This window comes from Vanessa cardui, chromosome 13 (genome assembly GCF_905220365.1).
Source record: "Vanessa cardui chromosome 13, ilVanCard2.1, whole genome shotgun sequence".
Taxonomy (NCBI): Eukaryota; Metazoa; Arthropoda; class Insecta; order Lepidoptera; family Nymphalidae; genus Vanessa; species Vanessa cardui.
The window spans coordinates 5,681,996-5,696,441 of NC_061135.1; the positions used below are offsets into that span (position 1 = coordinate 5,681,996).

At 31.7% G+C, this 14,446-nt stretch overlaps 2 protein-coding genes across 7 annotated transcripts in view; one reads left to right on the forward strand and one right to left on the reverse strand.

The window, feature by feature from the left end:
- LOC124534799 (endophilin-A) overlaps positions 1-2,573 on the reverse strand; it is a 41,789-nt gene extending 39,216 nt beyond the window's left edge. For 5 of the 6 annotated variants that reach the window (XM_047110816.1, XM_047110819.1, XM_047110818.1 and 2 more), the window contains exon 1: positions 2,381-2,573. The gene's annotated coding sequence lies outside the window, so the exon portion shown is untranslated. The remainder of the gene's footprint in view (positions 1-2,380) is intronic. The other variant, XM_047110815.1, reaches the window with a different exon arrangement.
- Positions 2,574-3,154: 581 nt separating this feature from the next.
- Positions 3,155-14,446, forward strand: part of LOC124534553 (dmX-like protein 2) — a 50,866-nt gene continuing 39,574 nt past the window's right edge. The window contains exons 1-12 of the mRNA XM_047110452.1: positions 3,155-3,451; positions 4,039-4,239; positions 7,259-7,412; positions 8,779-8,852; positions 9,719-9,848; positions 9,942-10,062; positions 10,472-10,657; positions 11,608-11,735; positions 12,244-12,404; positions 12,886-12,964; positions 13,588-13,659; positions 14,064-14,250. Coding sequence (XP_046966408.1) covers positions 3,365-3,451; positions 4,039-4,239; positions 7,259-7,412; positions 8,779-8,852; positions 9,719-9,848; positions 9,942-10,062; positions 10,472-10,657; positions 11,608-11,735; positions 12,244-12,404; positions 12,886-12,964; positions 13,588-13,659; positions 14,064-14,250 — 1,580 coding nt within the window. The 5' untranslated portion in view covers positions 3,155-3,364. The remainder of the gene's footprint in view (positions 3,452-4,038; positions 4,240-7,258; positions 7,413-8,778; positions 8,853-9,718; positions 9,849-9,941; positions 10,063-10,471; positions 10,658-11,607; positions 11,736-12,243; positions 12,405-12,885; positions 12,965-13,587; positions 13,660-14,063; positions 14,251-14,446) is intronic.

Consider the following 14,446-nt stretch of genomic DNA (forward strand, 5'->3'; position numbering starts at 1 on the left):
GAGCCAGTTCAACTACAGGCAATAGAGACATAACATCTTCCCAAGGTTGATTGCTCACTGTCTGGGTGCCCACTGCCACACCATTTGCTTCTCAGTCTAAATCATAAAAAAGTACCAGACATGGGGCTGATTTCTTATTTCTAGAGCTCTTACAAAAACATTCAAATATAAAAAACCTAAAATACTGAATTAGAATTGAAACTTAGTTGACAATTTTATGTGGCTACCAATAAAGCTGCTGTGATTGACTGTCATTTTACAAGCATATATTACTTAATTCAGATGGTATGTATGGGTCAAATCTAAACTCCATGGAATTATTAAACCAGTTTTACACAACCATTAGAAGTGCAATTTTGTGCATCTTTCTGGTGCTGGCTATACAATCTAGTTTAGTTAAAGTTAAAGTTGATTACATATTTTATTTGAGAATAACAGTTTATGTCGGATCTTCTATCTTCCGGTAGAATCTACATTCTGAACTGATGATAGCTTTATATTCAATATGACTCCAAAATATATGCCCCCAATTTGTTTTATTTCCCAAAAATTTAACAACAGCATATTTTATGTTAACAATAACAAAAGCTATGTCAGCGGTGACCACATCAAAGATGAAAGTAAATAAAAAAAAGAAATGAAAATTAGCATGTACAATGCTTGTTGAGAGAATAGAACTATATCACTTAAATATATTTTTGCATATATGACATAACATAATGAACACTGTCTGTCATCATCTCATTATATAATTATAATCTTTTGTTTCAATTATATAATTGGTTTGTGACATCTTTCATTATGACATCAAAAATAAACTTAAAATTAAAGTGAATCAATGAAAATTTATAACAGTATTAAATTTGGAATACAATTCAATCATTAAAGCTAATGAAAGTCAATAATACTATAACTAAATTCTTATACGAAGACGCATTTTTATTGTCACCTTTGATTCGTTTGATCGATGTTGAAAAACGATTGCATGAGTTTGTGCAGCTGCCCAAGTGTTTAGTTTTAATATATCAATTGTTTTTTAAATATATTAAGTTTAGATAAATTGTATAATATTTTTTGATTTGATATAATTACAAGTAAAAATAAAGATGACACTACTTTTTCTATTTTGGACCATTATACCATATAGTTAATCTTTAGATCACACAAGCGTACACAACCAGTATTTCACCAAAAATATCTACGACATATTAAACCATGTTCAGTAATTCATTCAAAAAAATTTAATAACATCTAATGCTTTTAAAGCCATAAGGTTCAAAATTGTCTGAATGTAATAGAAATACTCATTCAATTATGTGTCGTCAGTTATTAGTCTCAATTATGAGAACAAGTGCCCGTTCAAAAATAAAATTTCATTCGTTAACAACACTGGCGGGAAGTTAAGGCCAGTGATTCCAATTTTATCATATCAATGTGAGATAGTAGTATGAAATGAATCATTCTGATAAAATGTTATGTATTGATGTTGATACATTGTAAGAAATTAAACAAACAATAGAATACAAGGATTATGAAATACTCTAAAGATAATTTTTGCTAAAAGAATTATGACAACAAAACAATCTTCAAAAATTTTTTATTCCATTTAATATAAATTTTGTTTTCATAGAAAAAAGTGACAAGTGTTTTAGATTTAGCACATCAACATACACAAATTAAAACAATTTATCTATAATTTCTGTTTTCCCTTATTATTGTAATTGCTGATAAGCTCGGTAATACTATTGTTGAATGTTCCAATCAACAATAATATCTAATACACTAGCTTTGTGAAAAACACAATATTTGAAAATCATGGAGCTAATATTCAATATTAGTCAATATGTATGTAAAAGAATTTAGAGAATATTACTTTAATACAAAAATGAAGGGAACTTATACTGTTAAAAACATAAATATAGTAATTTTCATATACAAATAAAGTTCCCTTAAAATATGTTTAATTGTATAAATATGAGACCAATTTACCTATTACTACATAAAGTTTTTGCACAAGAAAAAACCAAGTCATTATGAGTAAGATTTCATATAGTTGTACTACTACAATGTATTAAGCTGTACTAAAGTTAAGATTTAGATATATAATATAATAAACCATAATAACTTGCTTATTTCTATATATTCTGCCACATTTATAAATTATATTTTTTTTTCAGCATTAGAAAACTTGAATCACAGGCCACTAAATAGTTTGAAAGCTAGAGAGAAATTAGAAATCTGAGTGAGCGTTGCCGTCAAAACTGTCTATTTATAAATGTGCAAATCTCTTTGCAATTATTTTAGCCTTATTAATATTAGTTAAAAAGAGTTATTGGAATTTAAATTAGTAAAACATGAACGTTCAACACTTTTATCTTACCTGCTTTCTTGAAGGTTCTACTTATTTTTCGTTTAATTCGTTGTGATTTCTTGAAGAAAATTAATAACTGGGTTCACTTAGCACCATCAATTTTTTATAATATCAATTAACTTTTTTTAAATTTATGATCAATACTCAATACCCCATCAATACACAAAAACAACTCTGAACTCGTATGTACATATACAATATAATATCAACCGACTATACAGGAACGTAACTTGTCATCTCGTAACTCTACATCTCAAATTAGTTTGGATTTATATTTATATGATATATTTTAATTGTCTTCAGTAACTTTTTGAAATATGTCATGCTGTAATTGAATTTAATGGATATAAAAAATACATTACTTTATTAAAATTTTAAATTAAAAATAATTAATTTCATCATTTATCAAAGTAGCAGTTAGCTTATTACGGACCAAATAAATGTGATTAGCTTATGTATAAATTATTTAAGACAATCTATGTGTCGTTTAAAAATTTTTGTGTTTTTTTTCATTAATTTTTAGTAAAGACTCGAAACTTTACAACACGTAAATTATCTTTTATAAGAACGTGTACAATGTACATCAATTTGCACGGCATATTTTTCATGGTCTGATGTAATAAGTAATTTTTAATATATTATTTCAACATTGTAAAAATAAACTGAAATCAGAATCTTAACAAAAATAACCGTACAATATAATAATTTTATTTGCGACATATAAAATATATATAAAAAAAATCTTAAATGTCACAAATATTGGTTTACTTTTTGTTGTTATCTCTCTCTAGTATTACATACGTCATTCTCTCACGTTCAATGTGTGGTGTCATAGAGAAATATTCGTGATCATACAACTCGCAGAAAAACTAATTCCAAATGCTGAATTTTACTTCTTATATTAACTATGTATTACATTTTTAAAAATATGGTCGTGTTGTGCGGTAACTTGCTACAAATATAACTAGGAAATTTTAGTTAAAATAGCTCATTATGAACTGTCATCAAGTACTTAGTGGTGCCTGTAATTCAGGAGATCAATGTTTTGCTGTTGGTTCAGTCGAAGGGATACCTTTTACAGTAAGTATATAAAGCAAACATTAAGCTTTGATTACGGTGCGAGTCTCGTGACCAAATATATAAGATCCTTGTAGTGGTAATTTAAGAGTAATGGTCCTAACAGGAAAATCTAATTTAGACTGGTATGATAAGAATATAATATTTATTGTCTTAGGTGTGAACTAGACACATTTATGGCCGTTTTTATTAATAAACAAATAAAATCTGAATTATGGTCAATTTGTAAATTAATTTCTTTAAACAATAATTTTCATAACTTCAGTATTTTTATTATTATTGTAAAATATATTGTTTACCTTGAAGTTGTGTTTATGTCGTGATGTACAGCGTAATGCGCATCATGTTTTAGTATAAAATATGATAATATTAAAACAAATACATTTTCTTTAGCAGGTAATTAATTTCTAAATTGATATTGTCAGTGATAATGACTAAATTTAAATGGAATGTACTTAATTCAAAAAGAAAAAAAACATGGTTATTACATAAACAATTTTTGGCCTGTTAAAATTTAAACTGTATAATATTTATGTAATACCTTTAAGGCAGATATGGCATTTTTGACGTTGAATTATTATTATTTTTAGGCCTATGCAGCAGGATGTAATATAGTGATTCTTGCTTCAAACTTTGAACGTGTTCAAATAATTCCGGGTGCCATCCATGGCTATGTTCGTATTAGCTCTCTTGACTGCAGCACTGATACGGGAAAAATTGCTGCAGCTTATGGTGCAGAAGTGTGTATTTTTGAACCAACACCCCTCATACACACGGCTGCCACTACTCACGTAAGTAACATTTGAATATGTCATATTATTAATTCTCTAATTCATTGTTGTGGTATTATGTGTAATTACTAATTGTATTTCATATTTGTGCTACATAAAGTTTGAAGTTTTTAAATCTTATGTAACTGTCAGTACAACCCTTGCTAAAGGGTTATGTAAAGCCTTTAATCCCTTTCTAGGAAATAGTGATTTCCTTTTTTTTTCCATTGTCCAAAGTCATCAATCGCAATAATTATATAAAAGGATTAAGGATATTAAAAACAGATAATGAGATTTTTTTCTCTTACAAATTTTATTTAGTATTAATCTAAAGGATATTACTGACAACATAAATTGTTGTAATAATTTCGTGTTCAATACAGTTATTTATTTTAAGGATGTTTAAAGTGGTTTCTTCCATTTAGACAGTTTTATTAATTACTATTAACAATATTTTAGTAATCAGTTGTTGCCTGCGGTTTCACTCTCGTTTTGGGGTTGTTATACAAAAGTAGTCTTCAAGGTTCGTACCAAAGTTAGCTTCATACCGAATTACATGAAATTGGGTTCAGTTGCGGACTAAGTCCACCTTCATGTCCGTACATCCTCAACCATGCGATTTCTTAGACATTTTCTGCCTGGCACAACCACTTTGTGGAACCGGCTTTCGCCGGCGGTTTTTGCGAACCGATTCGACATGGGAACCTTCAAAAAAAGAGCTTACTCCGTTCTCAAAGGCCGGCAAAGCACCTGCTAGCCCCCTGGTGCTGCAGATGTCCATGGGCGGTGGTAGTAACTTTCCATCAGTTGAGCCGAAACGAGCAAGACGTTTGCCACCAATCGCATAAAAAAGAAGTAAATTTGTCTTATAGTCACTTCCGCATTTATCAGAATCTTTTAGTCTATATATAATAACTATTTCGATAATTAATGCAAACAAACACGCCGCAATAAAATAATATTATTATTACGCGACTTTCGTACGGTACAGGTTAAACGTGTTTAACGCGATATAAAACAGTCGACGTTTTATTAGGTAAATTCGAAATGCCAAAAACGCACTGAAGCGTTTACCTTGACACTAAATAATCAAATGTTTATTTTCTATTCAATTACACGCTAAGAACACGTGATTACTCTTTCAGCTATGCGCTGGTAAAATTAGGCTAATGTTAAAGTTATACACGGTGACATGTTTGGTCATTGTGTAAGACACTCGGTTTTACGCGATAATCATAGTTTTTATTCTTCTTTTAAGCAGTTTGTACTTTGTATTAGGTACGGTTTTACCTATAAATGTTATTTTTGGGGTGGTTAGTTAAATAATGCTGTATGCTTAATCAATGATGTAGGAAAAGCGAAATCACTGTTTAACTTAATACGATTTCGCTTTTGGGTAAATTATTTTTCAAGATACTCGTAAATTGTAATTGATTCAATTGTCTTTTAATTGCTTACGAGCGTCTTATTCATAGTTGCTCATTAGCGTCGCATGGCTATGACATTCATCATTACAATATAAATAAAAGTAATTCATAAAGAGACCTTGTACATACGCGTAGGTAATAAATAAATATAGATGAAACAGTTTGCATGTATTCAATTCGTTCAACGCTCTCGTAAGTCACATGATTTGCAATTGTAGGTATATTAAATTGCTCTTCATAATAATGCATAGTAATACTGCTCACCTCGAAGTTACATCACAATGTTACGGATATATGAAAATTCATAAACGTAAAAGGACATTTATTGTTTGAGTACAAAGCAATAAACTACGTTAATATGTATGGGTGTTCTTCAAAACAGTATTATTATATTTTAAAATTGGCGCATTATAGATCTATTCCTATGTAAACATAAAATACGTGTGATATCTTATCTAAGAGTAGAGGAATCTAGGTACGCAGATATGTAATAATCTTCAAATATAAACAAATGAAATCTTTTCTAGTTGACGTTACAATGTCCAGATTACATTCGGTTAGTCAATTAATGTATTGGAAACAGTTTGCATACAAAGATAACTGTAAAAATAGAAACACCAATTGAGAATGAAGGCTATCGCCCAAAGATTTCTTCCAGACTATGTTTAGGATCCACAATGAATTAAATGTACTCGACTCGACTGTGTACGTATTCGATAATTTGAACTGAAACTTAAAAGAAAAATATAATTTTATTCTGCCAGTTCGATAGAAGTATCTTTTAAAAAATAGGCATATTTTTTATAAATATTAAATATTTTTAACACACTCTTACAAATACTTTTGCGATTGAATATAAACTTATCGACATTTTGAAATATAGATTGAACAGAATATGATGCAAAAAGATCAGAGAATCAGAAGTAATTACTCTATTTCATCAATTATATATATTTACGTGTAATAATGAGGTATGTTTAGGTAATTTTTAAGAAAATAAACAAATACTTATGCTTCCAAGCTTTTTGATTTTATCTATCTATTGTAATGTACGTTATAATATGCTCAATTTTAAAATCACCAATTTTATGATAATTAAGTGATTTTTTCCGATGTCCTTTGGAGCAATAAATTTTAAAAGTGTTAAAAACATATACCTAAGTCTCGATGTAAGTAGTTAATATTATCGCGCGTGCCTTAAATGACTGGTTCGATTAACTATAACATTAACCACGCCTAGTTTTAAATTATTTTTTCTTAATCTCATGTATCAATAAAAACAACATTTTTATCGCAGTCAATGAAACTCATTACGATTTATTTAAAGGGATTAACTCGCTAAAAGATATGTCAATAAAACAAAATTTAAGTGACTTTAAAGGTAGGTTGATTTTTAATTGGAAACGGTATAATGCATTTTGGGATGGTATTTATTTTGTCTACGTATTATATTGCCGTCATAAGTTTTGGTTAATATTGTTCTAAAGTTAGTTCATAAAACTTGATCTAGAGTTTGTAACTTAATATTACAGCAGGGTATGCGTTTCATTGCAAAAACATCATCATAATAGAATTATTATCTTTATTTATTTAAATGTTGTTATTTTTTATAGGGCCTAGAATATAGGTGGGTGCAAACAGGCAAATTGGTGGCAGATGGTCCGATCACTGCTCTTTCATGGAATCTAGAAGGTACACGGCTGCTTACCGGAGGCAAGATCCTACAGCTATGGCACCAAGCATCGCTATATCAGGACGACAGTCAACGTGAGATAATCATAAATTACTATTAGAAATATACTGAAAAATATTCCGTATTTGTATTGAAATTCTTTAACCTTAATCTAGGTAGAGGACAGGAGATATCTAAGTTATATTTGATATTAAAATTTGTATCTAATTAAATGTTAATTTTAATACATCGAAGATATAGTTAGATAGTTTTGATACTTAACATTTTATTAATTAATGTTAGCGTGAAAATATTATCACTCTATATAACACAATTAGAGAATGACGTGCTGTAGAAATAGAAGCTTTATATGGAAGTCTTCAGAACCCTTTGTCTCGTTACAGACGAGTACATTATATAGTATGCTCTTAGCTATAAGTATAAGCTGTATTGGCACGATCCCTTTGTTCGGAGCGATGCTTTATAAAATGATTACCTAAGTTGCGGCTCCAGCCGTGAGACGAAAAGCCATATCATGAATAAACTGCCGCACTGGCACATTTCCAGAAAGTTTTCTGGTAACAGTTTTATCGATTTCGCAGCATTGAGTCAAATTAAATTTAAAAGAAGAAACGAATTCGTTGTTACTTAGAAATATGTGGTTACGGTCTTTTTTATGAAGCCAACTAATTACATAGTTACTATGGTTTTGGAATCACGAAAACTTAAAACTTTTTGCATAATATGTAATTGAAAGATGAGGCTAGAAAACATTATTTTTTACCGAAATTGTGGGTTCATCCTTGTCCAATTAAAACTGAGTTTACACGTACCAAATTTGTTTTAATGAATATAAATGTACTTTGTGGCGAAGGAAAACATCTTGATACCTGTATGGGTTAGACGAAATTCTGTCACATACATCATCGGCATCGGAACAGTTCTGCTATAAGCTCCAAATCTTCTTCTTCTTGGGCGAAGTTCTTTATCCAATAGTGGGAAATTTATTGACTGCAACAACAAAAAAAGACTTTAATAGCGTTGTTAGATTCAAGTTTTGATTTTCAGTTTTTCAATTATGTAAGCTTTTATTTTTCTTCATATTTAGTTTGCAATGCGCAATCTGCATTGATTTTATAACATTACGGTTCACTGAATGGCGTTTCAGTGTCTATTCATTAATTAAGTTTTAGTATTTGATTTAAGTTTGTTAACTGATTGCTTTGTTCGTAAGTGTCTTCTTTTTAAACATTAATCAATGCGATCGATATATTTTAACATTATGAAAAAATAAGGTTATATTTTTATTAATTTTAATATCAATCTGTAATTCAACTTCAAACCTATGTTATCTCATTTTGCGACCACACGTTTATTTATGTAACTCTAATGATACAGATGTGACTTAAGTTGTTAACTAGAAACACAAATATTAACAATTTATATTAATTTTAATTGCAGCAAGCTCAGGCGTTACATTCCAAATAGGTGGGGATAAAGATGAAAAAACAAAACCTCCCGAAGAGGATGAGCCTGTAAGTATAGCGTTGAAATCTGGCGATCGTTTACTATCTGATAAGATAAATAGATACAACTGCACTCTGATATCTCTGTTTAGCTTAACTCACGAATATTTATAGTGCTATCTAGAGTTTATCGTTTCATACAATTTTACTAACGGCTTTGTTTGAACTTGTTACGACGATGATCATACAACTGCTTATCTATGGGACTATGCTAATTAGATTGTTTAAAAGATAACAAGATCATAATATTTTTAGTTATTACATTCTGTTTTAACAGTTTTTTTTATGAAATCATAATTATTAAGAAATTAATTATGGACCAGAATTAACATTAGATGTTAGGATACTTTTCCCCTCTTATCTCCACATTGTGTATCAAAAACAATGATATCTCATAGATATGAGAATTGATATAAACACATGTCATGTCATGATGAAGTAATGTTAATATTAGATTAGTGTTGAAGTAAGAGAGAAGATGGCCTAGTACATATCACGTGTAAAACCGGAAACGACCGATTCAAATCCCGTTTTTTTTTTTGTTTTTTATTTGTCAAGCCCTTTATTTGTAGTCATAATTCCTTTCTTGCTAGTCGAAAAAGGACTGGACGATATCTTCATGTGTGAACTTGTACAAGGATGAATTGAACCTTGAATCATAATCCAAGTTGTGGCAGACGATTTTGTCCAGAAGTACAAAATTGACGATTTCTTTTATTATAGATTAATATATCCCTTCTCTCTTTTTCTTTTAAACTTCAAGATTAAACAATTCATGTTACATGATAAAGTTATAGGAATATATCGTATTAATTTGTCTGAAGAGACTTGAAGAAACTATTGTTACTTTGTACAACATTGTGTTTATGTTGTAGGGTTGGATATGTGTATGGCAATGTCACACAGCGACGCCTGCGCACCATCTCGCTTTCTCACCGGACGGTGTGCTGTTCGCCACCTCCGGCGTCAACGACAGGCTCGTCAAGATATGGTATCAAAATAAAGGTAAGACTTGGTATCGGCAAATAAGGGTATTTACACACACATACATACGATGTACATTATTTACAACTGTTTGTTTGTTATGTTCTTTTGCAGTATTAGTTCAAGCTCATAGCGAGCACAATCAGCCCGAGCTGAACTACACATTCATTTACGTCGCACACCCGCGGGCCGTCACACACCTGTCATGGCGAAAAACCAGCAAGTATATGCCCAAGTAAGTTTCAAATCAATCTATCTGTGATTTAATACGCTAAACAAGATAATTTCGGTAACGAATTCGCTATAGTATATGAGTGCTAATCAGGGCCGTATTTAGGGGAGGGCAACTGGGGCAACTGCCCTGGGGCCTCCACATTAGTGGGGGCCACAGTTTTCAGCAAGTTAACAAATACCGAGATATAGTCAAATTATAATAATGTTATTATTTAATATTTTAAAAGTTACGGATACAAGTAAATAAATCATAGCTTACTGATTGAAATAAAAAATAATTAATTCATGATAATATAATTATTAGGTTGTTCACGCTTCTGTTTGTCTAGGGCCCCCACTGCATTGTGGCCCGGGGGCCTTCAACCTTTAAATCCGGCTCTGGCGCTAATAGTCCGAATTTATCTGTACAGAGGCAGCGTAGGCAACGTGCTAGTGACGTCATGCGTGGACAACATATGTCGCGTGTGGGCGGAGACGCTTCTGCCGGAGGACGAGTGGGGCGGCTGCGTCACGGCGCACGCGCGCTCCCCGCCGCGCCGCCAGCGCGCCACGCACCGACACAAGCACCGCTTCATGCAGCGCTTGAAGCACATGAAGTGAGTAACCCGCACGGGCCGCTATGGATCAAGTTACTGATTATTCGAGTATCTGCGTGACATGGTCAAGACTTTAAATATATATTTATAATTAATACATTTTTAAAACTTAATATGTCACATATTAAGTATGTATGTATAATAAATAAATAAATAAATATGAGACAACATCACATACATTACTCTGATCCCAATGTAAGTAGCTGAAGCACTTGTGTTATGGAAAATCAGAAGTAACGACGGTACCACAAACACCCAGACCCAAGACAACATAGAAAAACTAATGGTAATCTACATCGACTCCGCCGGGAATCGAACCCGGAACCTCAGAGTGGCGTACCCATGAAAACCGGTGTACACACCACTCGACCACGGAGGTCGTCAATGTATATATATAGTCGTATGTATATATATATATTAATATCTCACTCATTGTATGTGCACTAGGAGTAAGGATAAGCTTATAACGCCAAGTTTCCGACTCCGCAAAGTCAATAAATCCTTCTTGGGGCAAGGTATCCGTTTCTATAATAAATTTCCGCAGACATTTTTAACTTTGCCGTTTTGTAAATTCAAATCGTTTGTAAAAAATACATTGGTAGAAAAAGCATATTATTCGATACAAGATTTTATAGATGATAAAAAAGCGTGGAGTTAATACCTGTTGACTTCCAAGCAGGATACACTAATTTAAATAATTGTATTTAATTAACATGACGTTGTATTTTTTAAATGTTAAAAAAGAGTAACTACTGAGTTTCTTGTCGGCTCTTCTCGGTAGAATCTACTTTCCGAACCGGTGGTAGCTTCACTTAATTGTAAAATGACGATTCAAAAGTGCTTATAAAATCCTACTTGAATAAAGTTTATTTCGATTTTGATATCTTTGTACAAATATTTGTTGTTTTTATGGATTGATATACAATAACTATTTGTTGTATCTAACACAGAACGTGTTTCCACATCCGGCGGACAGCGCAGTCGTCGAAGCAGCCCGGAGCGCCGATACCCACACTCCCCTCCACGTACAGTGCGCACGATTTTCACAATCCCTACCACTCCACATCCTACACAGGAGGTCAGAATTAGTACTTAAAAATGTATATAACTAATTGGAAAATCACTATAAAATGCATAGTATGAACTTTAGTATGAATGAATGAACGAATGAATGAATGAATGAATGAATGAAATATACTTTATTGTACACCAAGGAAAGTACATAAAATTTTAAAACAGAAAAAGAAACAATGTTATAGAGTATACAATCGGCGGCCTTATCGCTAGAAGAGCGATCTCTTCCAGGCAACCGGTTGGCATATGACATTATAACAAATAATTAAATTTTGGGTTTAGGTGTACTATAATACAAATATAATAAAGTAGTAAAAATAATACATACATATATAATGAGAAAATACACACATAACTAGTAAGAAAAACATACACACAATTTTAAAATAAATGAGGATTGGAGGAGGAGAAAGGTAAGGGATGATACGATTTCAAGTATCAATATAATATTCGAAAATGCGACGTATGTAAACAAGAAATAATGTAATAAAGCTAATGTAATGTTTTCTCAGGTCTTCACTTCCACCTAGCGGCGTCTATCAACGCTGAGACCGACATCCCGCTGGTACCTTCGCTCGCTGGCGGCGGGCGCTTCATACTGCACTGGTTGCACAACAAGGAGATGCATTTCACGAGCCAAGCTGAGGCGATACTGCACGATCTTACTAAAAAAGTAAGTAAAATAGGTAAAACATATAGTACGACACAACTTAGATGTAGCATCGGCAAATTCAATTAAACCGATTACAGCCGACTTATACAACCAATAGAAATAACTCCCTATCGCGCCATTCGACGCTATTCGTCGCTATACATTCTCGCGTCAGTTCAACCCGAGAAAGCAAATGTTAATCGACGTGTCAAATTGACGAATATATTCGGTCATATGATATTACAAGTTATTTCGTTTGTGTTAAGATCATTTTCACATAAAAAATGAATATTGATATTTTGAGATAACATACTTAATTCTGATGTGATCGGTTTTAAGAATTTTGCCGATGCTACATCTAAGTTATGTCGTACTATATACCTGTTGACAAAAAGCATTTTAAATTTAACCAATTACTTACTAATAAGTATATGTAATGAAATAGCTTTACTGGTTAATAATAATACTGTTTAATTAATGATATATGTATTATTATATTCAGATCTTAGATAAAGAAGAGACAGATGAGGGAGGTTCGGGGTCGGATCACACCACACATCCGGACGGAGAGAATGAAACAAGTATGTAATTAATTATTTAACCTTCTTTAAGCTAACATTACATAAGCTTTATTGATTATATATAATTTAGTTAAGTATATATTATAGATAAAAATTCAAAAGTTGCTTTTGTTAAAGTAAAAACACGTTTTGTAGTATACTAAGCATTATGTTTGTATACTCTATGCGCTCATATAATGGCAACATTTTTTGGTGAATTTGTAACCCACATAAGTTTAACAAATCGGTTTTTAAGTGAGATGACAATAGAGCATTACTGAAACGCGTTAGAGTTATATAAAAAAAAAACTAAAATTAGTAACACAATTTATGTCAGCTAAATTGTATTGATTCTAAGTACCAAAAATATCTACAATATCTTACCTAAAATGGAACCCATTGTTTGTAAAATCAATTTTGTCAAAAAAGGCGCCATTTGATATAAAAAGAATTTACGTCTCCATATTTTAGTCCAAATGTTATCGTTGTAATAAATCAGATGAGCTTTACGCGCTTAAATGTATACATTCCTTAGATAATTAATACGCAATCATTTACTAATTGCCTTTCAATATTTGGTCGCGTTATAAAGCGATTAATTGCTTTGTATTTTATTCGACTGCCTATTTCATGCTGCTATGTAGGAAATAGACGACCAAGCCAGCACCTTACTAAAGTCCTATCGGAAGATAACAGCAACAGTGACGATCAACCAGGTAATATATATGTAGCAGCTCTAGATGTTATATGTTATTGCCTATCTAGCGAAGTATCTCGAAACTGTTTCAAAATTTTAGTAGGTTATTAATAACAAAAAAGGTTTTGAAATCCTGACAATGATTAAATTGTCAGTTCACAAGAACCAATTCAGTTGAGAAGTATATTTATTATTTGTTCATGTATATTAATATTATAAATGTAAAATTAACTCAGTCTGTCTGTCGTTCTTTCACGACCAAATCGCTGAATCGAATTTGATGAAATTTGGTCTGAAGTTAACTTAAGAACTCCAAGGAAGAACAAACGTTTTATTTGCCTAACACATGACAACCAACACCGTAAAATGCAAGTGAAGCCGCGGTTTACTACTAGTATAATATAAATGGTATTAATTTTCCAGCTAGTGGCAACCACAGTCATCCCAGCTTGTCAAACACAACATCAATAAACTCGATAGCGACGGACGTCACTTGCACGCACCTGCCAGACTCGCTCGATGCAAAAATAGAGGCCCTGCTGCGGGACTGGCACCAGAGTCCTGATCTATTGTTTTCCATACATCCCGTCGACGGCAGTTTCCTCATATGGTGAGATAAAATTTGAATAACATACAAAATAATATAAAAATTACGAACAAAATCTACGTAAAGAAGTTTTACTGTCTGGCATGAAATGCACTAATTGCTTATGGAATCGAAAAATATGTATCTTCTAAATATAAATGGTAATGGGTCCCAAACAGGGATAACAGTTCGTTATTTCATATATACAAATATATAACTT